General features: G+C 51.2%; 2 protein-coding genes and 1 long non-coding RNA gene across 3 annotated transcripts in view; 1 reads left to right on the forward strand and 2 right to left on the reverse strand.

Annotated features, from left to right (window-relative positions):
* The window catches only part of DNAJC6 (DnaJ heat shock protein family (Hsp40) member C6), a 43,608-nt gene extending 34,488 nt beyond the window's left edge, over window positions 1–9,120 (reverse strand). The window contains exon 1 of the mRNA XM_018072334.2: window positions 8,924–9,120. Coding sequence (XP_017927823.1) covers window positions 8,924–9,017 — 94 coding nt within the window. The 5' untranslated portion in view covers window positions 9,018–9,120. The remainder of the gene's footprint in view (window positions 1–8,923) is intronic.
* Window positions 9,121–12,162: 3,042 nt separating this feature from the next.
* AK4 (adenylate kinase 4) lies at window positions 12,163–16,753 on the reverse strand. Its single transcript, XM_018072399.1, has 4 exons — window positions 16,108–16,753; window positions 14,634–14,806; window positions 14,231–14,349; window positions 12,163–13,424 (listed from the first exon to the last, which is right to left on the reverse strand). Exons 1-4 carry the CDS (start codon window positions 16,274–16,276, stop codon window positions 13,310–13,312), a joined length of 576 nt encoding a protein of 191 aa, XP_017927888.1. The 5' UTR covers window positions 16,277–16,753; the 3' UTR covers window positions 12,163–13,309.
* A 7,712-nt stretch (window positions 16,754–24,465) lies between these two features.
* Window positions 24,466–26,830, forward strand: LOC108639573. Its single transcript, XR_001920588.1, has 2 exons — window positions 24,466–24,543; window positions 26,684–26,830. It is a non-coding gene; the product is annotated as an uncharacterized LOC108639573 (long non-coding RNA).
* Window positions 26,831–27,225: the final 395 nt, after the last annotated feature.

The following is a 27,225-nucleotide window of genomic DNA, read 5'->3' on the forward strand; positions in this document are numbered from 1 at the left end:
ATGGAGGGAGGGGGAGAGCGCTCCGGCCGCCCCTATGGGAGGGGGGGCGGGAGGACCCCCCCGCACCCCCCGCCCCGCCGGAAGCGGGCGGGGAGGACGCGGCGCCCGGGAGAAGCATCTTGCGATGGATGGAGCGGCCGCGTCCTCCCCCACCGCCAGCTGCTGCGAGCCATCAGTGAAAGGAAAAGTGCGGGGCTGACACCATTTCCTTCTCCGGGCGGTTATCCCTGCGTTCTGGCCCGCACAACCCGCTCCCCGGAGCGGTCCTTGGGCTGCACAGCTGGCACGGGGAGGTTCTCAAGCTGGGATCGTCATTAAGAGCTTTCTGTCACACCAGGGAAAGGTGCGTTCCCTGGGAGCGGGCCAAGGTCACTGAGTTCCGGGCTGACACAACCAGTTCTGCAGTCTGAAGAAGGAGGGATGGCACAGCAGTGTTACACTGAGCCTTCAAAATCCTAAAGAGCATCCCTGGTCCAGTTTAACACCACGGCTGGATGAGTAACCAGAGAGGGTCCTGGACCACAGCGCTGTATCATGGTGGGCTACATGGGATGATGCATCAGCATCCCGAGCCCCAGCCTGTGCCACTGCTGGCTTCAAACTGGTGTCACCCAGCTGAAGAAGCTGCCACCTTCTGCTAAGCCATTTTTGTTGTTCTCACCAACCTATTTTTAGCTGCTCACATGCAAACAGATTCTAGACTAACACAGAGTGTGGCTTTGGACAACTGATGAGTTGTATCTTGCTTGTTTGCATTTTGCAGCCAGAGCTTGTAGATCATAATTTCATTTTGCATGGAACAGAGGAACTAAGTGATGCTCCAAAGGAAATGGCCACTATTAAACTCCTCTAAATGGATTTCATTTTAATATAAGGAAAAATAAAGGCTAAAGGAAGCCCTGGCATCTAGGCATGAGCATGCCATCAGTCTCTTGCAGAAAGGAAAGTCCTTTGCTGAGAAAAATACTGTGGATTTGCTTCTAAAATAATAACAACAATAAACAAGGCCAGGTTGGACAGGGCTTGGAGCAACCTGGTCTAGTGGAAGGTGTCCCTGCCTATGGCAGGGGATTGGAATAAGTCCAACCAAATAAGGTCCCTTTCAACCCAAACCGTTCCATGATTCTGTGATTCTAAGCACTTGTGTAGCAATACCCATAACTTGAAATATCACTGACACCTGGATTAAACTTTTCTACTTAACCCTGTGAGGCAGTGGACATCTGGTCCAGCCATACCTTGTCATGTGCTATTGTTTATGTAACTCCTGAGTTCTTGTGTTGCGGAGCAGACAAGGTACATCTGTGACCCAGAATTTTCCCAGAAAAGCCCGAGCAGTAACAGCTTGAACTCAATGTTGGGATTTTTAGTTTTCTACCCCTTATTACCAGGCTCAGTACCTTAGTCTGTACAGAGCAAAACATGGATTGCAACACTTAATAGTAGGAATGGGTCTGACTCCCTCTTGGCACCCACATGCATCAAGCTAATAAAGAAAAAATGAAATCACAGGTATTTTCTGAGCTATTTTCTATATTCGAAGCAACTTGGTCTACTGGAAGGTGTCCCTGCCCATGGCAGGGGTTTGGAACAATGTCTTTAAGGTTCAACCCAAACCATACTAGAATTCTGTGATTTTTACTAGAGATCATCCCTATTTGTCTCTACTGGTCAATTCAGGATATGATAATTCCTGTGCTCTGGGCTAAAAATGGGAAATTTGGAGTTTCAGGAGGATTTTCATGCATTTTGCTTGTGCAGATAACAGCCTAAACACAACAAAATAGCCTCTCAAAACAGGGGGCACGTGAAGGCTGGGTAAAATTTCCATGAGCACCCCAGCCCACTTGCACTGGAAGGAAGAGCAGCCTGTTAGAGGGAATGACCTGGGGAATCTGGCACAACAAAAACCCTGCACAACCTATCCCATCTTAAACCATCACCTGTGGTCTCCAGCATGCTCTTCTGCCTCTATCCACCAGCTCCAGAAGCTCAGCTTGGGCAAAACTCAGTATTCTAAATCCAGAAATCATCTCTCACTGGTGAGCAGGAAGGGTCTGTCTGCACTGGGCAGCAAAAGGAAAGTCCAACTGAAAATGTTCTCATGGAATAAGGGTACAGGAAAGAGGAGAGGTTCATTCCAGCAGAAATTACAGCTCATCCTTCTCTGAGGACCATAAGAGGTCTGGAATTTTTACTCCTCCAGCCACAGTCTTGTTGTCAGTACCCAACTGATGATGAGCCTCACAGCACAACTGGCTCAACCTTCCTGACCCAATGTTCGTGCCACCATCATGTCTGAGAGGCAGAGCACAGTTATACTTAAAAAGAAAAAATGTTACTCTTTGTTGAATCCATTATTAATTCATTTCCTTACACATTTGCCCCAGATTTTGGGGGGTCATGGCTGTCTTTCCTTCCAAGGAGCCCCAAATAGGAATCACTGCCATAGCCTGAAGCTCCAGCCTGGAGAAAGAGGATTCTGAAAGCACCAAACAGGGACAGAGCAGCCTCCCCGGGGGACCTCGGGACAGAGGAGGGAGAAGGAAACAGACCTCAAAGTCGCACTCTTGCTTGTAATTGCCATTGCTACAAACACAAGGAGATGGGATTAGGGAAGCTTGTTGGGTGAGATTCAGTGGAAGCTGTGCTTACCCATGTGTTTTCTAGCCTTATGGGAAGTTTAGCTGAAGAGAACATATAAAGCAACATTCCTCTCTCCCCCATTTCTCCCTTTAAGTTGGGCTCATGAAGGGCCACATGGTTTCTCTCTCTCAGAGATCTACAGTATAAAAAATGCTACAGCAAAAGAACCCAAACCACAATCAAAGTACGTGTTGAACTGCACATGACTTTCAAAAGTGAGGAAGGAAGAGGTAGGGAATCAGCTCCTCAGAATTATTCATTGCCCTCCTTGCAGATATATTGATTGGTGGCTGATGCCACGACAGACTATAGATGAGCCATGATTGAGTGGCAGGGCTGGCAGGGGCCACGAGGGCTGGGGGAGACATTAAGGACATGCTAAGGAGGATTATGTGTTGCTCAGGTCTCAAGAGATACAAACCCTCCCTGTTACTGACCTTGGAAAAAATTGATTTGCCAACCTCTACCTCGCTGTTTTGCTCTGTCTGGGTTGCAGCCTCTCCTGGGTACAGTCTCTCTTCATAGCTGTAATCAAGCATCAACTGTACTGAGGTGCAATTTCATTTTCTCCACCTCTCCTCCAATTAGCTGAACAGTTCAGGTGAAATATTACACTCTTAATTCTTCATGAACACAATTAAGCTGGGGGGCTGTTGTTAGAATTAAAAATATAGCTTGAAAATTAATTTAATATCTGGAGCAATGCCTTTAAAACTCAATATAGTGAACACTTGTTCCAAAGATATCCCACTGTGAGTGCTGAACTCCCCCTGTGCAAGGTGTTTCTGCAAGAAGTCCAGGTGTATGTGCATAGAGTCATAGAATCACAGGATCATGGAATGGTTTGAATGGGAAAGGAACCTTGAAGATCATCTAGTTCCAAACCTCTGCCATGGGCAGGGACACCTTCCACTAGACCAGGTTGCTCAGAGCCCTCAGAGCCTCAGAGTTACAGACTCACAGAATCACAGACTGGTCTGGGTTGGAAGGGACCTTAAAGCTCATCTTGTTCCACCCCCTGCCATGGGCAGGGACACCTTCCATGTGTTTTGTGAGCTGTACAGCAGGGATCACACTTTCTCTCATCTGAAGGCTCCATTCATGACTGGGCAGTGCCATGAGCATCGATCCCCCTGCACTCCTCTGGGAACAGGTACGTGGCAGCAAAATGGGTCCAGGCTCTTGGTACTGGGCCAGAAATATGATTTCAAACCAGTGTCTGGACTTGTGCTGGGGATAATAAGTATTATCTGGACTGGAATCAAGGATGGCCATGTGGTCCCTTTCTCTGGATGTAGGAATATGTCCCTGCCTGGCTTTGCTGGAGGAATAAGAAGCTGTCACAGCCTGCCTGTGAGCAGTGCAGTGTTCCCAGCGTGGGATGTGGTGTGCCAGGGGCAAACAGGGCTGGTGTATGGGGATTCATGTGGAAATGAAGGTGGGTTAAATGACCTAATCCCTTATTAACCTGCCATGATGTTCAAGAACTTCCAGTCTGGGTCTTCCTGTCTTGTTCATCTCTAACAAAAAGCAAACAGGCCTCTGAGATGGTTTGAGTTGGTTTTAAGCATTAGACTCAATTTAACCTTTGTTTTCCTTCATTAGAGGAAGCCTCGAGCCTTTGCTGCAGTGAAACCCAGCACAATGTCAGTGCCTGGCTGGCAGCTGGAGCTTCAGCTGCTCAAGTGTCCCCACTGAGGATGACTTAGGATGTGACAAGTGTTCAGCTCTCTATCTTCTCTCCCATTCTTTCCTCTCAGTGAGAGCCCACACCATTAAATGTAGTGCTGTGTCAGCATATTTTTTATTTCATGCCTTTTAGTCTTGTTAAAGTGCTGTCAGGGATGATACACAACTTACTCATTCCAGCCCAAGACTTTGTTTTGGAGTATTCAAGGATTTTCGTGGCTCCTCAGCAATGCTGAGCTGCAGAACTGCTTGCCAAGGGCTGTTGGAGATGCTAAAAATGTACATGGTTCACAAAGAAAGAGGATAAATGTATGGGAAATGGATCTATAAGAGGCCGTTAAATAGGAACTGTTGGCTCAGGAAGTCCCTGTTGGAAAATTGGAGGCTGTATAACCATTCAAAAATCAGGTATTTCGGTAAAAATCAGATATTTTGTGGCCTAACTATAATTTATTCATCATTTCCCATTCACTGTAAGTGGTTAAATCCTAAGAAAAATCTGAGCATTGGGTGTTGTTTGTATTGGAAAATAGCCGTTGGTAAAAACAGGGAGAAAAATTATACAACCAAGTGTCGTCCTGGGGTTGCATCAGCTCCAGCTGCTGTGCTCAGGGTCAGGCTCCAGCAGCGAATAACTTAATGAAAATGGTCAGGTCGTGGCTCTCAGGTAGCTCCAAACAAGGATCCCTCAATGAAAGCAGTTTTTCCATGAAAACAGAGGGAAATCACAGCTGGCACTGCCTACACATGCTGACTGTCACCCACCTCGCCCACTCCCATGGTTATTGCACTTTAGGATGTATGGGATGAGAGTTTCCAGGGGAGGAATGGGCCAGGGGAAACATCCTTACTCCAGGTTTCAATGGGACAGATTGTCTTGGATGGATACAGAAGAGAGGTCATAAGGGACAGGGTGGGGAGGTACAGGTGAATTTGATGGCACAGGAGGGTTGGCCAGAAACCCAGCACCTCCCTATTAATGTGGTTCTACCATCTGCCAGAATTTGGTAGCACAATTTTTATCTAATACTAAAGGGAAAAATTATATTATTGGGGCTTTGTAGTTCTGGCTGCAATATAAAACATTTAAAAATTATGTCTGCCTCAGCTCATGCAATCTCCATCATCCTGAGGCAGTTCAGGTTCAGATTTATAACACTCATGGTTTCCAGAGTGATACTCAAGCAGACTCCACAAGGCTGATGTGCTGCCGCCCACGGTGGTGGTTCAATCCGTGTGGTTCTCTGCAGTTTGGGATGTGGTTCAAGGGGAGAGACACCCAGTTGCATTGGAGTGTGAATAGATTGCAACTGGCACAGGTTGCCAGGAGAAGCTGTGTCTGCCCTATCCCTAGAAGTGTCCAAGGCCAGGTTGGACAGGGCTTGGAGGAACCTGGGATAGTGGAAGGTGTCCCTGCCCATGGCAGGGGGTGGAACGAGATGAACTTTAAGGTCCTTTCCAACCCAAACCATTCCAGGTTTCTATGGCTTTGGATACAGGATGCCAGAAGTCTGGTCCTCAGGGACATCACAACCCCTTGGAGCCAGGCAAGGATAAGGCTGGGCATGGACACCTTCATCCTTCTCCTGGTGACCCATTTACACCAGGACAGGTAACAAACCCCACTTTGCTGTTTCCCACAGCACTGACTGAATCAGGCTCTTGTGGATCCCACAGCTTGGTCCCTCATCTGGGAGTGCACTCCTGGAATGCCTTCAAGACACAAAAGCTCCATGGACACGCAGATGAATCGTGCTGACTCAGCAGAAAGCAATATTGCAGGGGCTGGTCTGCACCACGTGGCTTTGGAATAATTACACCGTGTGGCTCCCAGGCTGGGAGTTGTGTGTGGTTGTGCTTCAGTTTAAATACCTGCAAAAATCTATCAGGGTGGAAGAGGAATTCCAGGAGGAAATGTGTGCCGAGAGGAAATGGGAGAGCCTGGTGCATCCCACCCCACCATGCCTGGATAAGAGACCCCCACACAGACATCAAACCACAAGGAAACCTCTGCTAGTTGAGAGCAAACTGCTCTATCTGGAAAGTTTTCCATGAAAACTATTACTTGGAAAAGGAATTCAAGTGGGTGTTGGGTCATTTCTTTTTTGCTTTACACACGGTTTGGGAAAGGGAATAAATTCCCAAGTTTCCTGCATGGCAAAAATCCCATTTCAGAGGGTTTGGAGCAAATCCTGGTCCTTGCCTCAGTCTCCCTGTCTGACTTTGTTCTGCATACCAAATTTCTCCATATCTCTGCTTCCCAGCCATATTTTCCCATCCTCATTATTTCTGGCTACTGGAGACAAGGATTTATTCAGTAGAAAGAAATCCATATGTCATTTAAAGTGCCTATCAAACAGGGCCTCATACACTATTGGGATGTAAACTACTGTAAGGACTCATAAAATACTGTTTATAGTTCAGTATAATAATATTTAAAATTATGATAAAATACTAAAAATACTATAAAATATTAACTTTATATAAATATTAGCATAATGCATTAATTATTTATACTTTCATATAAATAATAAACTACTATTTATAGCATTTTAATGTGGAGAGCTTCCCACGGCTGCTTTCTCCACCCCTGAAGAATCTTCTATAATCTAATTTTTATGGCAGATGGGAATTACAATATCTCTGTCTGGTACAGGCACAGCTGGGATTTCCAGACCTTGTTCCCCCAAATCTGAGCACAATGAAATGCCACACATACAGCAATGATCAGAGCCCCCATGAGAAGCTCTGTAGCAGCTTCTGATATCTCCTAATCTTTGGAGCATCCCATCATCTCTGGAGCTTTGGCAGGGCTGGGCTGATGGTTGGACTCAATGATCTTATAGGTCTCTTCCACCCTGAATGATTTCTGTGATTCTGGGAGAGGAGTAGCCACCCCTTTGGGTCCAGCTGTTCATTGTGGATGGGTTATATCCTTTCCTACATCCCTCTCATGCTGACGGTGCTAATTCCCTTCACAAGGTGATTTTCAGCCACCTGATCAGAGCTGGGGCTCTGGTAAAACCCACAGTGTCAAGCCCCAACAGCCCAATTTTCACCCCAAAACCTAGGTGGCACATCTGGGTACCAATCTCTCCATCCCCACGATCCAACAATTCCCTCTTCCTCATAGTCCACAGGCTGCTACCATATTTTTACAGCAAAACAGGATGGATTTCAGCAAATCCTGCCCCAAAAACCCAGCTCTGAGCACTGGCAGGCCGCGGGTGCAGTGAGAGGCCCCGGGATTAGGCTGCAGCAGGGCAAAGCCGTCGGCACGGCAGATTAGTTGGGTCAGCAATTAAACATTGGCACTTACGCTGCTGGCAAAAACCGGGCTCAAGGACAAAATCTGTTCCTCCTTAATGGCTGCAGCCACTCCAAAATGCTGCATCTATCAGCTGGGAGCATTTCTGGGATCATAAACAAGGCGGCTGTGTCACGGCTGGCTAAATATAGTGCCACCCGGGTGGCCGCCGTGCCGCCTGTGCCACCGGAATTGCTGGGTACGCTGATTTTATTTTTTTTTTTCCTTAGGGATGGCTATGACGAACAGAAATATGCGGCTGGAGGGATAGCAGAAGATGGAGGCCCTGGTCCAAATGCAGGAGAATAAAGTCTGGAGTTTGCACACCTGATCGAAATATCCCTCACCTTCCTCCTCCTCCTCCCTCTCCTCCTCCTCCTCCTCTCCTTGGCAGTATCCAAAACAAGACTATAGTAACAACAGGCACAAGTACACCAGCAAGACATGAAATATGTCCTGGTTTAAAGTCACAGTGCTCCCGTGGTGATGCCAAGGGGGATAAACACCTACCTGGAGCTACAGGGGGCAGAAAGCCCCCACAGCCACCCTGTCCCTTCTGTCCCCTCCCAGAGCACCCGGCTGGGGCTGGCTCAGCAGGACCACAGCAAAGGCAGGGATGTCTGCATTTAGCTACATATTTAATCTCTTTTTTTGGCCTGAAAAGGGTTTTTTAAAGGCAATGCAGCTCCGTGCTTGCCTCAGCATAACAAAATGGGGGGGTTGAAGGTCAGCTTCGCGGGGGATTCGCAGCGAAAGGCATTTCTGTACCGACATCTCCACCAACCCCTCTCCTGCAAGAGGGACAGTTCTGTCCACATAGAAGCTATATACGTAATAATCCATTACACTTCTTATTTTAAGCCTGAAAAATCACCTTTTTTAATTCAATCAGCCTAAATAGCTCTCACAGCCCTAAATGCATAAACCCCTATTTTGGGGTGCAAGAAGAAATGCTCATGTTCCTATCGAGGTCTGCGGAGCCGGCGGCATTCAGGGTTATCAAACCCTCCATGCCCAGGTGTACCTTCCCAAATTTCAGCACCTTCCCAGCAGGTGCTGCCCTGCCAGCAGAAGCAGTTTTCTGTGCAATTCCTTCCCTCAACCCTATTATATAATCAGGCTTTAAAGCAGGGGGGTTTTTTGCTTTATCCAGAGCTGCGGGATCCCACCGTGTCTTCTCGGTGATTACTCAGCACAAATGTGCCGTAAACAACATCCCCAAATTTGCTCGCGCCCCGTCTCGCTGGTCTTCCATGGAAATCTCATGGAAGCTTTGCTTACCTTGTTCCTCAGCCCCGTGCATCCTCCTCTCCCGGCTCCTGCACAGCGATGGGGAGCCCGGCCGTGTCCCGCACGCCGGTTTTCCGCTCGTCATCCAGCGGCAATCCCGGGTCACGGGGCGACGGCCATGGGTTGGGACGCTGCTGCTGCCTGGGAACTGCGCGACGCTACGGGGCCCTGCTGGGTTATTTTTGGGATTACAGAGACTCAGGAAAGGATGAGGATGGAGGCAGACATATCACATCGTCTAAAATGTGGCATGGATTGGGATCTGGAGTCTGCAGGTCTGAGCCACCCAGCACAAACCTCAGCCAGCTTTTTTTTTTTTTTTCCTTTTCTCTAATTTTTTTTTTTTTTTTTTTTTTTGGAGAAGGTTACATGCTGAGTGGATTCAGCAGAGATGTGGCACGTTAAAGCTTTGCAGAGCTGGGAAAAGGGCAGTGTGCTGATCCAAGCACACCTCGGGCACTTCCAGGCAGGCAAGCAGTAAGTGATGCTGTAAACATACAATTGGAAATAGAATTATGGAATCATTTAGGTTGGAAAAGCCCTTTAAGACCATAAGAGTCCAATTGTTCCCCCAGCACTGCTGAGGCCATCACTGAACCTCCCAAGTGGCATAACCACGGGGTTTCTAAATCTCTCCAGGGATGGGGACTCCACCACTGCCCTGGGCAGCTGTGCCAGGGCTGGATAACCCTTTCCATGAAGAAATTTCACCTAATATCCAACCTGAAGCTCCCCTGGAGCAATTGATGGTGATGACTGGCCAGAGGCATTCCAGCATGTGCTGCAGGTCAGGCTGTAGAGATGGAGACACATCCCTTGTGCCCCCAGCTCCCCTGACAAGGCTTTGGTCCCAGCTGGATTTTGGCACTCTGCACATATTCCTCTGCTTTTTGACCTCCAAACTTTTGTTTTTAGACTGAGTTCATTTTCTAGCTTATATAGCTTTTTCCTCCTTGTGTTTGTCTGCCCTTGCACCCTCAGGCAGACCTGCATGGAGGCAACACATCCCTCCTCTGCCTCTGGATTGCCACGATCCTTAACCCTGGCTTCACCCACACCCCTCCTACTGGCTCTGGCTCCTTCACCCAGGGACACCAAGGCTGACTCAGCTGTGCCTCTGCTCTCTCACCTCTCAGGCAGCAGCTTCACTGCTTATCACCCTGTTGTTTTACTCTCCTAATCATTCCTGAGTTTCTGCTTCCTCCAAACAGGGAACTGAGAGCCTCAAGCTGCTGTTTGGGAATGAAAGGAAAAAGCAAAAGGCGCTGGGATCTGCGAACTGGTTGTGCTGGGAGGAGGCACTTCAGCTTAGGGTGTCTAATTCCCAGTCCCAACCACACGTGACAGATTACACGGGGCACAGGCAACAGCCAGAGCCTCCCTGGGCCTAATGCTCTCCAGGACTTTATTGGGAGAAGTTAAATAGGAAAAAAAACCCGACTTTTTATGCAACAAGGTGTCCCTGCCCACAGCAGGGGAGTGGAATGAGGTGGGCTTTAAGGTCTCTCCCAACCCAAGCCAATATGGGATTCCATGATTCTATGATCAGGATGGAAGGGCAGGAGGAAGTGGCATCATCTGCATTGTCAGAATTGGATTTTTAACCAATATTTTTGATTATATCGAATAATGTATATCAAATTGTATCAAATAATATCAAATAATGTATATCAAATTATATCAAATAATGTATCCTGGCTGTAAGACAGGACTCAAAGAGCAGCATTGCTTCCAAGCCCAAAACTGGGGGGATTTTCCATGTTCCAGTGGGGATGCTCCTCCTCCTCAGCTCCTACAAAGAAACCCAGCCTTGTGAAGGTATAACTCACACACAAACACTGCCAGCACAGGGATCAGCAGGAGAAAACCTTTATTTACATCGTTTGAGCAGTAGCAGAGCTGCAGCGATTCACCGGGAAGAAACTCCAGGAAGAAAACTCAGCTTGACATTCCAGGGGGGAGACCCTCCTCCCACCACACAGTATCTCAGGTCAGTACAAAATTGCTGTCACTTTACAAAAGGTCTAAGATTCACAGTTAAGTACCAAAGGGGAGGGTGAGGGGGATGGGAGGGATGGGACCCCATCCCTGCTGGAATTTGGTCTATGAAAATGCATCGTACGACAGGTCTGGTAGAAAAATCCATCCCGAGGGCTGGACATGCACAGTCACGGGATTTCTATACCTACTATAGGCCTCAGAGCCTGGAAAAGAAGCACTCAGGTGGCTCTCCTGGGGCAAAGGCATCTGCAAACACTGTCCTGCCACTGGGCATTGCATGGGAGAAGTCTCTCTTCAGGAGGAATTTTGCAGGAGGGAAGGATGAGACACAAGAGGTGGGCAATGCAAAAGAGGGAGCAGCTCCTCTGCCCAGCATTCAGCCCTGGCAGAGCCACCCACCATGGCAAGGCTGCTTTTATAGACTAAAAAACTCCCCCCCACCCCCCATCATCTCCTCCCCTCGTGCCCAATGCTGTTAGAAAGAAAACAGCAGACACATTTTGGCTATTTCTAGATTTGTGTTAAAACCAGCCCAGACCTTCGTCTGAGGGTCATGGGAAAATCTAAAATCTTTCTTAAAGAGGATTTCATTGGGGGATGGAAGATTTGTGGCCTCCCAGCAGGGGAGCTCCAGGGAAAAGGAAAGGCCCCTGGGGACAGTAGTGAAACCTGACAATCCCTTTGCTCCCATCTGGAAAATTCCCACCCAGAGTGGGGTGGGAGCACTCCCCTGGCACTGCTTTCACCCACAGGCAGGTGATGAGCAGGTGGCACATGGGCAGTGATGGTGTTTGGAAGATGCCCCTTCTGGCTCCATTGGTGGGAGAGCACCAGGACAAAGCTGGCTCTGACAGAGAGAGCAAACATCAGGAGCTCTTCCAAGAGCACAAGGATAGAGGAGGCTCAGCTGCGATAAATAAACCTGGGAGTGTGCTGAAGTTTCACGTGTGGAGCCCATGCATCCCTACAAAACCACTCCCCCTCTCCTGCTGCAGGGCCACTCTCCAAGCAAAAGTAAACCCAGTGACAGTCCAGCAGCAGAAACATGACCAGGTTGCTCTAATTATTCAAAGAGGTGGCAGGGAGTGACAGGTTTGTGCCCTCCTATGAGCACCCCTGGCAGACAGCTCGTCCTGCAGATCCAGCAGCTCCCTGCAGAGATCCCAAAAGACAATGCTAAAATTCAGCGCTTTTTGTTTGTTTTAAACCTTTAAAAATACACATCTTGCTTTTTTTTTTTTTCTTAAATATATAGGCTATAAAATAAGGCAACTCGAGGAGACAAGGGGAATGTCCCCATTGCTTAGGTACTGCATCCCACCACCAAAGAGGGTGACAGTACTTCCAGTTGAGAAAAGTGACTCTGCCCGGCCCCAACACACTCCAATGGTGCTGTAAATCATGGGGAAACACCTCAGCAGCCCCTGGATGCATCCCAAGAAAGGAAGGATCTCTGGGATTTTATGGATAGGGAGTCATTTAGCCAGGGATGCTGCAGCCACAGCAGGAACAGCTTAGGGAACCCCCATGGCCAGGAGACCTCAGGGACGAAGGCAGCACAGAAGATGGAATGAGTTGATTTCTCCCCAAAACTGAAGCACACATAAATCTTTGGGAGAAACTCTTATAACATGACTATCTTGTAGTTTTAAAAGCTATAAACAAGGTAAGCACAAAGGAGTGCTACTCATTCCCAGTCCAGATCCTGCTCAGTCTCACAGCATTCCAAAAAACCAGACTGTACAGCAGCTTTTTATAACATGGAATTCATCTCTCTCTATGGAAGGAGTACAAGTGTGTGTTTTTCCTCCAATGTTTTCCCTCTTTTATGTATATTAATGCTGGAAATGTGATCTTCACATCTCTGAGCTTTGTAGTATACACGTTTTCCATGTTGCTCCCCAGTTCCCACTGGGCTAAGTGTTGCTTTCTAGAGCTTTATTTCTCTAAGAAATAAATTTAATATAAAATAATTTATAGGAAAGAAAACTCAGCCTAGAGAGTACTCAGCAGTAAATAGTCCTGTGGAGCAACAGGATGGCACGTTGTAGGCTCAAACAGGGACTGGGGGTTGGAAGGGGGTGGCAAGGACACCATGGCAAGCTGTGTAAACCTGGAATGATCATTACCTGGGTCTGCATCACTGATCCATGATGGACCATAGGCAGGAATAATTTATAGCCTCAAAAGAGGAAAAAACCCCTTATTCTAACAAATCTGACCTTATAAACAAAGATCTTTTCACCCTGACACTGGCTATACTGGCACCCCCCCATGGCATCCAGTACACCGTCACCCAATCTGAGCACAGCCCTAGCACTGCACAGAGGAACCAAATCCATGGTGGAGTGAACTCCTGGTCCTTGGCACAAGTGTTTAGTTCTCCTCGTCCGAGAGAACAGGTGGGATCTTGCTGGACAGCAGGGTGTACACATAGGGCCAGATTTTGTTGGTCTCAGTGCCCGAGAAGGAGTGAAGGATGCCTCTGCTCCTGGAAAGAGATGGGAGAAGAGGTCAGCACCGGCTTTCCCGCGGACAGGGGTATCCAGAGGCAGGTCGGATGGGGCTTGGAGCAACCTAGTGGAAGGTGTCCTGATGATGGAACAGATGGTCTTTAAGGTTCCTTCCAACCCAAACCATTCCAGTATTCTGTGATTCTCCCCCCTCTCCTGCAAGGGTGATTTTGGCCCCTCAAGGACCACTTCTGCACTTAAAAACACTCCCAGGATCTCGCGCCTTTTCAGCAGTGGATTGTCACCCTATGTTAATCCATCTATTCACAGGCCAGGGCACAACTGCCCCAAACTACCAGGGGACAAGCCCTGAAACACTCTTCTGCTCCCAGCAGACCCATCTGAGCCAGCGCCAGAGTCTTGCCCTTCTCCTGCCCTCTTGCCAACCACCCCATGTTCCTCTCAAACCCCTCAGGGCCCTGGACTGATTTTTGCATGGCATGGACCACCCTGGATCTGTGCCTTCTGCTACAGCCAATATATCCCTCCCATTGCCAGCCCTGGCAAAGCTCTTTATGGAGCCCAGCAAGACAAACAGGAGTTGTGAATTCCTTTAGATCAACCTACTCCCTCCAAGGGAGGCCCCTTCAGGGCCAGGGCTTGGCTGCAATGAAAGGCTGGGCTTGTGCTGCTGAGCACAATGATCTGCATCCCAAAAATCTGCTGGGGCCGTGCCGGGGCTCCTGGGGCTGTGGGGCTGTGGGCACAGGACTGGGCTGGTGAAACAGCACTTGGGCCTGTTTTTACAGGCATGCTGTGATTTTTTTCTCATGGTCCAACTCACTTGTACAACTCTATTACAGGCTTTGCAGCATCTTTGTACTTTCTGAGCCTGGCAGCCACAGCCTCGGGTCTGTCATCCTCGCGCTGCACCAGGGGCTCTCCCGTCAGGTCATCGATGCCCTGCAGGAGGGAAACACCATCAGCGGATGTGGCCACCAGCCCCATCATCCAGCTGGAGCTCCCTCATCCTGCTCTGCATCCATCCACCATCTCAGACAGCATTTAGCATAAATCCCTTATTCCTATTAACCTTTAGCATAACTCATCAGGCAAATCGGTGCTCAGTGCTACTACCTGGGATTGCTCTCTCAATGCTTTTTTCAGGATCCCAGCTCATGAAGAGAAAAGCTTGTCTGATCTTTTCCTTTCATGGATCATTCCCAGCTGGCTCCATGGGCTCTTACCTGGACATGGGGGGGGTTGAAGTCCATGTTGTAGACCCTCCCACTGCCCGGGTGGACCCAGCGGGCGCTCAGGCGATCTTTCAGCGTCTCGAAGGGAATGTTCAAGCTGATCACCAGGTCCAGCTCACAGATCCTGTCCAGAGCCTTGGCTTGTCCCAGTGTGCGAGGAAAACCTGTGCAGTCACCACAATGTAAAGGGGCTGGAATGAGAGGTAGGAAAGCAGCAAGAATGGAACCAAACCCATCCATCACGCAGCTCCAGAGCTGCAAACCCACTGCAGCTCCTCCCTGTGCTGTAGCACAAGTGGTGTGAAAGGCAGACACCACCATATGGCTACAATAAAAAATAGCTCCCACAGCACCAGCTCCTGAAATATGACACATAGGTCGCTGTGGGCTCAGATTTTCCTGCAAAGACGTGTCTGGTGTCCCTGCACGGGGGCTGGGGGCAAGTAGGAGGGAACAGGCAACAGCAAAACAGGAAGAAATGCTGGAATTACAAGCAAAAACCTGAAGGAAACAAAGTGCTGTACATAAATAAGGGACAAGCTGCTGGTTTACATGGAGGGCATCAAGGACACTGTGATCAAATGGTCCTGTCCTCTGAAGGTGGTCGGTGGTACCTTTGCTTTGGAAAAGCCAGTGAGTAGCTGGGAGCTCAGAACCATAGAATCCCAAGATGGTTTGGGTTGGAAGGGACCTTAAAGACCTGAAGGGAGCCAACAAGAAAAATGGAGAGGGACTTTTTACAAGGGCCTGGAGGAACAGGACAAAGGGGAATGGCTTCCTACTGCCAGAGGGCAGGGTTAGGGGGGATATTGGGAAGAAATTCTTCCCTCTGAGGACAGGTTGCCCAGAGAAGCTGTGGCTTCCAAATCCCTGGAAGTGTTCAAGGCCAGGTTGGATGGGGCTTGGAGCAACCTGAGCTACTGGAAGGTGTGCCCACCCATGGCAATGGGCGGAAAACAAGATGAGCTTTAAGGTTTCTCCCAACCCAAACCCTTCTGGGATTCTATGATTGTTTGATTCCAGTTCCAACCCTGCTGCCATGGAAAAGGACACCTGGCCTTACCTGTTTGCTCTCAGCATCTTCTCCCCCTCCACCTCAGGTGGCTTTTGGCTTTGAGGAACCACTTCACACACATGTTGAGGCAGTAAGAGGTTTTTCTTGGCATGTCTCCAGCTCTGCTCTGCTCTCTGGCTCTGCTTCATGAACAACCCATCCCGTTTCCCTGCCTTTCCCTTTCCCGGCCGCGTGCCAAAGGCTCAGCTGGACATGCACGTGCTACTGCCAAAGGCAGGGGGAAGAAAGACCCGCAGGCAGATGTCCCTGCCAGCAGGTCGGCTCCTGCCTCCCCTCCCTCCACCAGCAAAGGCACCTTCTGGCTTTTCTCTCTCCTGGTATTGCCAAACCATTAGCAGCAAGATGATGTTTTGAGGGGGGCTGGCATTTTCCTGTCCAGAGGGGACTCACCATCGAGCAGCCAGTGCTGCTCCCGCCGCTTCTCCAGCTCCGTCATCATCACGCGTGTGATGACATGGTCGGGCACCAGAAGGCCTCGCTCAAGGTACTGCTTTGCCAAGACACCAACTTCTGTTGAAGAGAAGAAATAAAAAACCCAAGAGCAATTAAAAAAACCCATGACATTTCCAGTTAAAAAATATCACTCCCCCTCAAATCCTGCCTGTCCTCTCAAATGGCTCATCCATCGCTCTGCTCACAGCTGCTCTTGGTAGCTGGGGCCACATGGTCATTTTGGTGCTGGAGAAATGGAAATACCTGAGATACCTGAGAGCAGGAACATGGTGATCCCAGCCAAGCCTTTGGCTGACAGAGCAAGGGGCACTGGCACCAGCTGGATGTGCCAACACATGGAGCTCCTTTGGTTCAGGAAATGGATCCAGTGCAGTTACAGATGACACTGGCACAGGTATGAAATGTCCTGAAGACACTGAACCTGCTTCCCACCCAGAGGGCTTGAGGATTTCAGAGCCTCTACTTAAGATATGCTCCGATAAGAAAGTTATTCACAAAAGCAAATCCTTGAGAACATAATTGACGTGTAATTGCAAGGTAAACACTCCTTCCTGGGCTTCTGCCTGGCTCCTGCATCACTCGGCTTCAGCTGCTCCTAGAAGCTGGAGAGGGACTTTGGACAAGGGCCTGGAGTGACAGGACAAGGGGAATGGCTTCTCACTGACAGATAGCAGGGTTAGATGGGAAATTGGGAAGGAATTCCTACCTGTGAGGGTGGGGAGACCCTGGTACGGTTTGCCCAGAGAAGCCCTGGATGCCCCGTCCCTGAAGTGTCCAAGGCCAGATTGGACAGGGCTTGGAGCAATCTCGGCTCAGGAAATGTGCCCCTGCCCATGGCAGGGGGTGGAACTAGAAAATCATAGAATCACAGACTGGTTTGGGTTGGAAGGGACTTGCTCCAACCTCCCCAGTTTAGATGGTCTTCCAACCCAAACCATTCTGTGATTACAGTTTGCCTGTGATTTTCTTGGAGCCACTCAGAGACACAAGGAAACTGTTTGGGGAATGCAAATATTCTTTGCCCCCATGTGTGATAAGTCCTGCTCCTGCCACCAGGAGAAGTCCAGCCTCTTTCCCCTTGGACCAGGACGTGACAGACACCTTCTCTTCTTTCCACAACAGCTGTCACCAGAAATGAACAATTTTGCAATCTGTTTGTTGCACGATTTCTGGTGAGGACAGCACATTTTAGCCCTCTCAAAGTATGAGTCCTCTCTAAAAATAAGCCACAGGATCCTGCATTTTGAGGCAGGCTCTGGTTTTCCAGGCTGCAGCACGATGTCAAAGCGGGCAGCACATGCACCTGGCTGTGGGATGAATTCCTGAGCTACAGGAGGGGGTTTTTGCAAGCTATACAGTTCTTGGAGAGAATTCATCTGATCTAAGGGAGAAACCAGCCCAAACAGATCCCCCTGGGAGTATGGGGTTGGGTGTGTGCAGGAAACCTTGTGAACTCCCAAAATGATCTGCAGAGGATGCCTGGCTGGAAAGCAGGGCAGGTGGGGCTCCTGGCTTGAATCCAAAATCCAAAGAAACTGCTGGGAAAATGCAAATATTCTTTCCCACTGTGCGTGACACACTGTGCTTCTCCTGACATCAGAAGAGGTCCAGCCCCTTTCCTCTTGGACCAGAGGCCAAGAATCAAGAATTTTGGAATCCAGAATCCAACCTGCCTCAGAACGGGCAGGCAGCCGGCGCTGACTCACCGGCCTGCGAGGCTGAGTCACCGCAGGGACCGGGATCACATCCCACTCCCTCTGATCCATAAAGGCATTCCAGCTCGCCCTGCTGAGCAGCTCTTTGCTCAGGGCCACAGTGATTGCCAGGAACTGAGGGCAGAAAACACCTTTTCTCAATGACAAGTTCTCTGTCACTGCCCAGACGTCACCGGCGCTGCCGGCAGTGATCCTGCTCGGGAAAGCAAAGGACTCATGGATGGAAATGATACACTTATGCAACCAGCATGGAGACCTGCGAGGGCAGAAATAGTATTGCATCTGCCTACATGGTTTGATATTTATTCACATTGTCTGCACAGTGCCAGAGGCTCACAGGGAATGTGCTCCCTGGCAGGGCAGGGCTGATCCCGGGGGCAGGGATGTTCCCGGGGCAGGAATGTCCTTGGGGCAGGGTTGCTCCTGGGGCAGAGCCGGTGACCCCAGAGGCTGCAGCTGCCACAGAAGCTCTGGTTGTCACCCCGAGGAGGGGTGGCCATCTGAGGGACCGGCTGTGGCTCGGCAGGGCTGCTGGAGCTGGGCCTGGAGCTGCAAACCAAAACACACCGAGCCCCAGTTGGGGCTGGGAATACAGTCTGGGAATACAGGCCCACAGTCCTGCATCCCAGAGGCTGCAGCTTTCCCACGCCCCTGATACGGGTGGTCAGCTCTCCACTGCTCTGCGATGGACAATTCCTGCTGTTGGGAATGCTGCTCCTCTGTGCCTGCCGTGTGTGCCGGGGGGACACACCAGCACGGGGACATGGAATGCATTACCGTGGGGGTCCACACACCAGCACAGAGTGCTGACTGCTTCCAGAAAGCTCCTGGAGCTTCTCCCTCCTCCAAAGCACAGGCAGCACTGCCACCCCTTCCCTCTCTAAGGAGGAACAGGCATGGATTTTACATGAAGGACCTGCAGAGCTGCCCAGTCTCCAGACCCCCAATACCCAGGATGTGCTGGAATGCATTATCCCAGCAGCCACAGCCCTCGGAGTTTCTTCGAGGCAGCCCTTAACTCCAAGTTGAACAGTTGCTATCCCCTTCCCAGTCCACCAGCTCTCAGTCCTGAAGCCCAGCCTGCTCCAGGTAAGACCACCCTGATGCAGCCCTCCCCAGCCTCAGGCCAGAGGGAAGCAGGGTTTGGGCAGTCCTTCCCAAGCAAGGTGGAAAATCGCAGTCCCTCAACACGAGGAGCTGGGACTCACCCCTGTGGAACCGCACAGCACCAAATCCCCATTGCTGTGGCTGGGTGCATAGAGGGGGTGCAGGCATTACTCTGCAGTTACTCCAGGTAGCAAAGGGCTCCTTAGGTGCTGTTTGTGCTGAGCTCAAACCTAGCCTTTTGACCCATGAGATTAATCCCATTAATCTAATGACCATGGGTTTAATCTGCCCTTTAACTCGTGGGACTTCCAGCTCTCAGTGGCTTCCCCCACGTGGCCCTGATCTGTCCCTCTTTATCACAGCAACACAGTCACAGCCCTGAGGGACGTGTCCCACTCCCGAGGCCACGATCCACACAGCAGCCTCCCAGGGCCAGGAAGGACAGGCTGGAGGAGAGGCTGTTCCCAAACACAGCACTCAGCAGCCTCCAGACCCTGTATGATAACCCCTGTATGATAACCCCGGACTTTCTGCCCTATGGCAAAATCTTTAGCATGTGTTTTTTTCCTATTATTTAGGCTACAGCAACATGATCTGGACTAACAGAGGAGAAACCTTGGGTGTGAACAGGGCACTGGCAGTTGTCTGTGCTCCACTGCAGTTAAGCCACACCAGATGTCACCCCAGTTTTGGGACCCCAGGACCTTTTTCCTGGCACAGATACTGAATCCAGGGCCTTGTTCCAACCCTGTCCTCAGCATCAGGATGTCATTTTGGGGAGCTGGAGCCTGGAGCGGCCCCAAATTCAGGCCATGACACTGGATGGAGAGCAGGATCTGCCCGGAGGGCAGCAGCCAGTGCTGGGAGAGACCCCATGGCCAGAGCACTGCAGCTGCTCCCACACACAGGGATATATCAGGGACCCCAAGGAAAAGCAGAGGGCTAGCAGGCTGCATCCCCTGAGCTCAGCTTTGACCACCAACCAGGACAGTGTGGCTCTGCCAGCAAAAAAACCTGGGAAAGGTGGGAGAAGGACTGTGGGGCCAGCCCACATCCCCCTTGGAATTTTGTTTTGTGTGTACCTTGGTGGATGCTAACAAATGAAATCCATCACGAGGAAGGGATAGGAACCACTTCTGCCTCCAACAAAGCACCTGAAAGGGAGCAGTAGGGCAGACATAAGACTCAGAGACTCTCAGCCAAAGCCAATTAAGTTGTTTTCCAAATTAACTGCAGTCCTGGAGCCTGGAATGCCACTAGCACCAGAGACGACCACTCAGGTTCCGGGGCAAGTACTGGCCAAGGAAATGGCTCACCACCCTCCAGCAGCCCTGCCTAGCACCAAAAACACAGCTTCTAAGACTTCCAAGATGTTGAAAAGGCCTTTTCCTACAGCAGAGCAGCCACTCACTGAGAGACTCTAATTAAGAGACACATGGGCGGGAGCGGATGCACTTCAGGGTTGCTGTAGCATACCTTAGAGCCCTTCAGGAGCAGCCACGCATTCAGCGGCTTTGCCTGGCTGTGAAGTCCTTGTTCCCTGAGAATGCCAACATGGACACCAGCAGTGGGCCTGGAATGCTCTCCATGCTGGGTTCTCCAGCTTCTTCCGGCAGCTGGAGCCCTTTGTGCCCCCTCAGCCTGAACCCTCAGCCGCGGCCACTTTATGTCTGGCACTGGCAAGCAGAAAAATCCCTGGTGCATTGACTCTCTAAAAACACTGGATTCATGGCTCCCTCTGGGATGATGAGCCTGTAATGATTCTGTTGGTATTGCAGAGCCCCAGCTCCCCCACAATGCAAAGGCAGTGGAACAGTTGATAAACTTGGGAAGAGAATCTACTTCCACCTGGTTTCCCCCAGAGCTGGCACACAGCAGCACAGTCATGTAACAGCTTGTCCAAAGCAAATAGCAAAAAAAAATAGCAAATAGCTGGAGCTTACTGAGAGCTGAAAGCAGAGGCTGAGTCAAAGGTGGGACCAGAATGTCACACGTACGGCTGGTTTCCTTCTGAGTAATTTTCCCTGCACTTCTCTGTGTTGTTTCCTTTGGGATACTGAATATACGCGAGACACTTTGGGAAACACCTTCAGCTAACTCCATTCACAGCCCCTTCTTCCTTCTCCAGTGTCCCCAGAGAAGCTCTACAGCAAGAGCACTAACTGAAATATAAAATTCAAGACAGTGACTAATTCAGAACTTGATTGTGGAAGTTCCCAGATGGGCACGGTCTCACCACGCTGTGCCTCTCCACACGCTGCACCTCTGCTGGCTTTTCACCCCATCTTTCTGTCCTTCAGCCAAAGCCCTCATTGAGATTTTCCAACTTTTCAACCTCCCTCCAAAGGAAATATTATTGTCCTTTTTATTTACCAAAGGAAATCTGGATATTTTTACATGAGTGACCAGCACAGGGCTGTGTGCAACGCCCTTGCACCACGTACCTCTCCAAAACTTCACCCTCCCTAATTTTTCTCCTTGTTTTCATCACCCTTCTAAAAAGGGAAATCACTTTTATGTTCTCTGGCTTGTTTTGTCTCCACACCGTTTCACCATTCCTCTGCCCAATGAGTCAGCTTCCCCCCCGGGTCAGTCTTTCACACATTAGCAAAGGAGAGAAGGAACTGCTGGAAAAAGAAATATACTGGGATTGCCTAATGGCAGCTGCAGAGGAACCCGAGCAGGAGCTGGGGGGCAGCACGGCTGCTCCAGAGCCTCACCAGAACCAAGAGCACCTCAGCAGCCTGGGACACGGGCACAGCACATCCCATCTCCCACAGGGTTTCCACTTGGATGTCAGACACGGGATAGGCAGGATTGCTGCCAGCCCTAAAAAAAAGTCTCGAGGGGGTAACCTGTGCAGGGGTGGGCACTGACACCCACCTCCTCCAACTCCCTGCTTCTGGAAAGGAGTTTCATAAGGAGTGGGGAGCACACACCAGCACCCTGTAACACCCCCAGCCCAGCCACAGGGCACAGCACAGCACAGCCCCTGGCCACAGCACACCACGACACGAAGCAATATTCCCAGCAGGGTTTCTCCTGTGGACAAATGCGTGTGCCCAATGCATCCCTCCCACCGTGGGTGTTGTGCGGGCACAGCGTGCACCAGCATTCCAGCCATCTGCCATCCACCGCTTTAGGTTTTTCCCCCATCCCTGAACAGCCACCTGAGGCAGGATGAAGTTATTAATAACACACACACGCCGCCGTTAACCATCAGTGCACGGGCAGGTGGGTTATTCCTACCGACCTCTCCGGAGCTTAATCACCTGGGACAGGGATAAAACCGTCGCACACCCACGGCGCCCGCGGCATCAGACCCCACTTTTATCGGGCAGCTCCGTCAGCTCAGGCTGGAGGGAGAAGGCGATGAATAAGCTATGCCAAATTCACGGAAAGAAAACAACCTGTGGTCGATCCGGGGTGTGTGTGGGGGGCGTGGGGGGGGGATGTGGATCCTAGTTCCATCTCCATACCCATTCTCCCATCCCACTCCATCTCATTCCCCATCCCTACCCCTGTCCTCATGCCGCAGTCCATCGCCACGCTGCCGGCCGTCGAAGATGCGCGGGCAGGAACATCCGGTCGCCGCCGCTCCCCCCGACGGGGCGGCCCGCGGGGCACTGGCACCGTGCGGCCGCCGGCCGAAGGCTCTCCGCAGGAATTGCCGCCGCTGAGAGGTGCTGGAGCCGCGACAAGCTGCGGGCGATTCTCTCGCACACCCGTCCCCCTTGCCCGAGCCGGGGGGTCGGCCAGCACCACGGCCGCGCATGCAGCTTGGAGGCCATTCCGGCTGCCGGAGCCCGTGCGGGGCAGTACACGGCGTCAGCCTCCCCGGCCGCCGCGCCCGCCGCTCCCCAACCCATGCACCGCCCCGTACACATCAGCCAGGGCGGGGGGAGCCCCCGCCGCTCGCTCCCGCCTGGCCCGCCCGCCCCGATCGGGCCGGCGCAACCCTGGGACTTGTAGTCCCGCAGCCGACCGCGCAGCCCCGCGGCCCGACGGGGCCCCGGGCTCTTGCCGCTGGGCTCGGCTCAGTTCTGGGTCTCGGCTCGGCACGTCCCGGCTCGGCGCGGGGCGGGCAACAGCGGCGGAGGTCCCGGGAACCGCGGGCCCCTAATGGGAAGCGCTCCGCGGGATCCCAGGGCAGCGTTTCCCGCACGCCGCACGGCCGTGCCCGCAGGGAGCCGGGGGCCGCGGGGGACCGCGACCACCGGGGCGGACACAGCGGGGCGGGAGCGCACGGGCTGCGGATACAGCCGGCAACTGCAGCCCGCGATGGCACCGGTACAACCTGTGGAGGTACAGCCTGCAAACAGCCGGCAAACACACAGCCGGGGAAGGCACAACCTGTGGATGCACAGCCGGAGAAGGCACAGCCCGCAGAGGATGCACAGCGTGTAAACAGGCTGAAAATGGTCGCACATATACACACGCACAGCCCAGACAGAGACCGCAAAGTACAGCCCGCGGTGCTCAGGGGCTGGTGGTACCGCGGGGGGTGGTGTGTGTGACTCCGTGTGTGTGTGCCATTCCCTGTGTGTCTCTGTGTCATTCCGTGTGTGTCTGTCACTCCCAGCGTGTGTGTGTGTGTGTTTGACTCCATGTGTGCGTGTCACTCCCCGTGTGTCACTTCCAGTGTGTGTGTTTGTGTCACTCCCTGTGTGTCTGTGTCACTCCGTGTTTGTGTCACTCCCTGCTCTGTCCGGGTGGGCTCTCCCCCGTGTCTGTGCACGGCCATGCCCGTTGCACACGCGTGTCACATCGGTGGGCGCCGCTGCCGCGGAACCGCGGAGGCCATGCCGGGCCGTGCCGGGGGCCGGCGCGGGGCCGCGCCGGGGCCGTGCCGGGCGCGGCTCCCGCGGGGCTGTCCCCGGCCCCGCGCGCGGGGCGCGCACCGCACACACCCTCCTCCTCCCTCCCCTCCCGCGCGCGCCCCGGCGCCCCGCAGCGGGGCGCGGGTCAGCGTGCGCGCGCGGCGCTGCCTAACACGGGAAGATGGCGGCGCTCACGCTCCCGCCGCCCGTGCTGCGTCATGGCGGGCGCCCCGGCCCCGCCGGCCCGCAGGTGGGTCCGGCCGGCGCCCACACGGCTGGAGCGGGGCGGGGGGCCGGCGGGGGGGCCGCGGGGCCACTGGGGCCGGCCCGCGCCCGCTGCCCGCGCCGCACTCGCGCTCTCGGCTGTGGGCGCGGGGCGGGGCCGCCGCCCCCTGCCCCGGGTGGTCCCGGGCGGCGCTGGCGAGGGCGAGGGGAGCGGGGCTGGGGCTGCGCGCTTCTTGTCATCCCGTTCGCCCCTGTCCCGCGGCTGTTCACAAGGCTCCAGGTAACCCAGGAAGCGCCGTGGAAGAAACTTGGGAGGGAGGCGGGCGGTGCGGCCCGGGGACCTCGCCGGGGTCCCTCACCCCTCGTAGCCCCGCCGCCGCGGCCGTGTCACCGTCTTCGCTCGTAACGAGCTGTTTGTTTTCTCTCCTCTTCAGGCTCGCAGAGATTTGTGTTAAGATCGCGCTGACCGAGATGGAAATCAGGTTTTCTACCCGAGCTTCTGCAGGGTGAGAGCAGCTGGAGGATCCTCGAGCTGTGCGTAGGGGTGGGGAGGGACGAGCCTTGGGGCTGTGGCCAGGGAGCATCCACAATCCCAGCGGTGTGGTGCTGAAGGAATTTTGGTTCGTGTGAAACAAGTGGAAAAAACAGGTATAATCGCCAGCCCCAAAGGGGCAGGAGGTGGAGCTGGAGTTTAAAACCCAGCCAGGCCAATTTAGGAGGGTTTCAAAGGCAAGAACTGGCAGCAAACACTGGAAACTAGAGGATTTTTTTTTAAAAAAAGCATATGGAAATATGCAATGCCTTAGCAATAACAAGAACAAAAATGTGTACTGGACTCCAAAACTAATGTGGGTTTTGCTGAAAAGGGTGTTTTTTTCAGATAATAATGGAGAACCTACATAAGCTTTCTGCATCAGGTTTGTGTAGCTTTAGTTTGGCTGAAGCAAAGCAAAAATCAGTGTATGTGTGTGTGCGTGTGTTAGATGCAAGACAACAAACTTTGTATTGGTGTAAGAGCTGGATCCTCTAGAGAAAATGGCACCAGCCCTTGGAATACATGTGTAACTCCAGCAGTAGTTGTGCCAGAAGGTGCTGGGATTGTTCACCTTGTTTTTAATGATGTGATAGGAACTGCTGGATCACGGAGGAAAATCTGAATACAGTGATCAAAGCATAGTTAAATTGTAGAATGGTGACTCTTCTCTCATCACCTCAGCCTGTGAAATGTAGGATTCCCAATCCTACACTTGTGCCATTCCACTGAAATCATTAGTATTTTTCACCTGGAATACCAATGGTGTTGTAAAAACATCTCAAAGTGAGAGCAAATGGTTCATTAGTTATGCAGCTTCTTTCCTTTTCAGAATCACCGTTGTATGTACAGAATTTATTAACATTTTTAGCAGATTCTTTGTTGTTTTTCCCTACCAACAGCCAATTCCTTAATGATTAATCCACAAACTGTGGCAAATCTGCAACTTTTGGGATGCATGTTTAAGTCATCTGTGTCATCTTACGTCAGTATTGCATAATCTGTTGACTGTCCCCTTTTTATGTAATGTATGTTTGGAGTTTGTTTTAAAATGTACAAATATTTTTTTTCCCCTGCGTGCTGCTCCTTGGATATTCCATGTTTGTCTCTCCATTGCCCTCTGGAGTTACAGACTTGTAAGGCACCATTTTGGTGGCTGGATCAAGCAAATGTTACGTATTTCTCTCTTAAAAACAGTCTTTATGGTGGTCTCAGGACATGTTCTTTACCAGGTGAGTTATTTAGTGTTAAAAAACCACTCCTGGAGTTTCTGCTTCCTCCTGGTGGAAACATTAAAGCGACTTGTGCTGGTCGAGTCCATCCACATCATAAATGAACTTTTATAAGAAACTTAGTAACATATTAACTTTTACAATGTAAAACTGTTGTTGTTTTATAAACCCATTTCAGAACTTAAGGTATCTGATTCCCTTAGGCAAAGTGGGGGGCGTAGAAGTTGTTCCATGTTGTTTTCAGCAATGCCTGTTTTTAGGGAAGAAAAAAAACAAAGCGGGATAAAGTATAGGTTGATAGAAGCTTGTAATTTAGCTACTTTGCAGTGGGATTGTGTATTTCCCAATTTTCTATGTGGATCCTATGGCCTAAAATTGCCAACTTACCTGGCTGGCTGCCATGGTACTCCCTGCCTGTCTGGTCCATGACATTCAATACTTGAGTAGCATAAGCCAAATGCTGCTGTGTGGCTCCAGTGGATTTAAGGTGGAAGAGAGGGGTGCCCCTGTTGTTTTGTAGAGGTGTGGTTACACTGTCTCCATTAAATCCAGCGTGGGTGGATTTGGCCAGAAGGAGCTGCTACTGAAAACACTTTGAGCTGTGTTGTGGAATCCAACCTGGTCATTAAGATAACACTAATTATCTGGATGATTTTCTGGATTAAACCTCAGTCATGTGGATAATTTTCTGGAGTAAACCTCAGCTGCAAAGCCACTGTGAAATGCTTTCCCCTGAGGGGTGATGTGGGGTTTTTGGGAGATGTGAGGGATGAGGAGGTGGAGGACATGCCTGTTGGGCTTGGCAGTGCCACGGAGGGGCTGCAATGACTGACAGGCTGCCCTGGCTCAGTTATCACAGTGCTGATGCTGTCTCTTGTAAAGGTACAGTACTGTGATAACTGAAGGATGGCAGCCATCTGAGCTTCACGGGATCCCGGGAACGACAGCCTGCTCACCTGGAGTGTGCTCCTTTTACCTGTGTCCTTGGGCATAAAAATACGATTTATCTGAATAAAATATTACACAGTTTGCCTGTTTATTGACTACTTTGTCTTGGGAGGTCTTCCAGAAATGCTGTGCTTTGGGAGTCTGCAAAAATGGTTCCCAAAGCAGGGTCCTGTGCTGTGGTGAATATTAAAGTGCAGAAGGGCAGCTCAGTGGGTGATACTTGGTAGCAGAATGAATTACTCTGTAGCAATACAGAAAACTGAGCCCTATTTAGGTACTTTTTAATATGTCTTGGCTGGCTACTGTAACTCTTACATGTCTATGTGGTGGGGCATGGGTTATTTCACAGTCTCAGTGATAGAGCTGGGACAGTCCCTTGCTCGGGTCTTCTCTGGACCTGTAAGTGGGAGACTGTGAATTTCCCGGGTCATTTCTGTAGCGATGTCATCAAAATCCCTGGAAAGAAGGAGTTGTCC

Source organism: Manacus vitellinus, unplaced genomic scaffold (assembly GCF_001715985.3).
Source record: "Manacus vitellinus isolate BGI_N305 unplaced genomic scaffold, ASM171598v3 scaffold_21_pilon, whole genome shotgun sequence".
In the NCBI taxonomy this organism is placed as follows: Eukaryota; Metazoa; Chordata; class Aves; order Passeriformes; family Pipridae; genus Manacus; species Manacus vitellinus.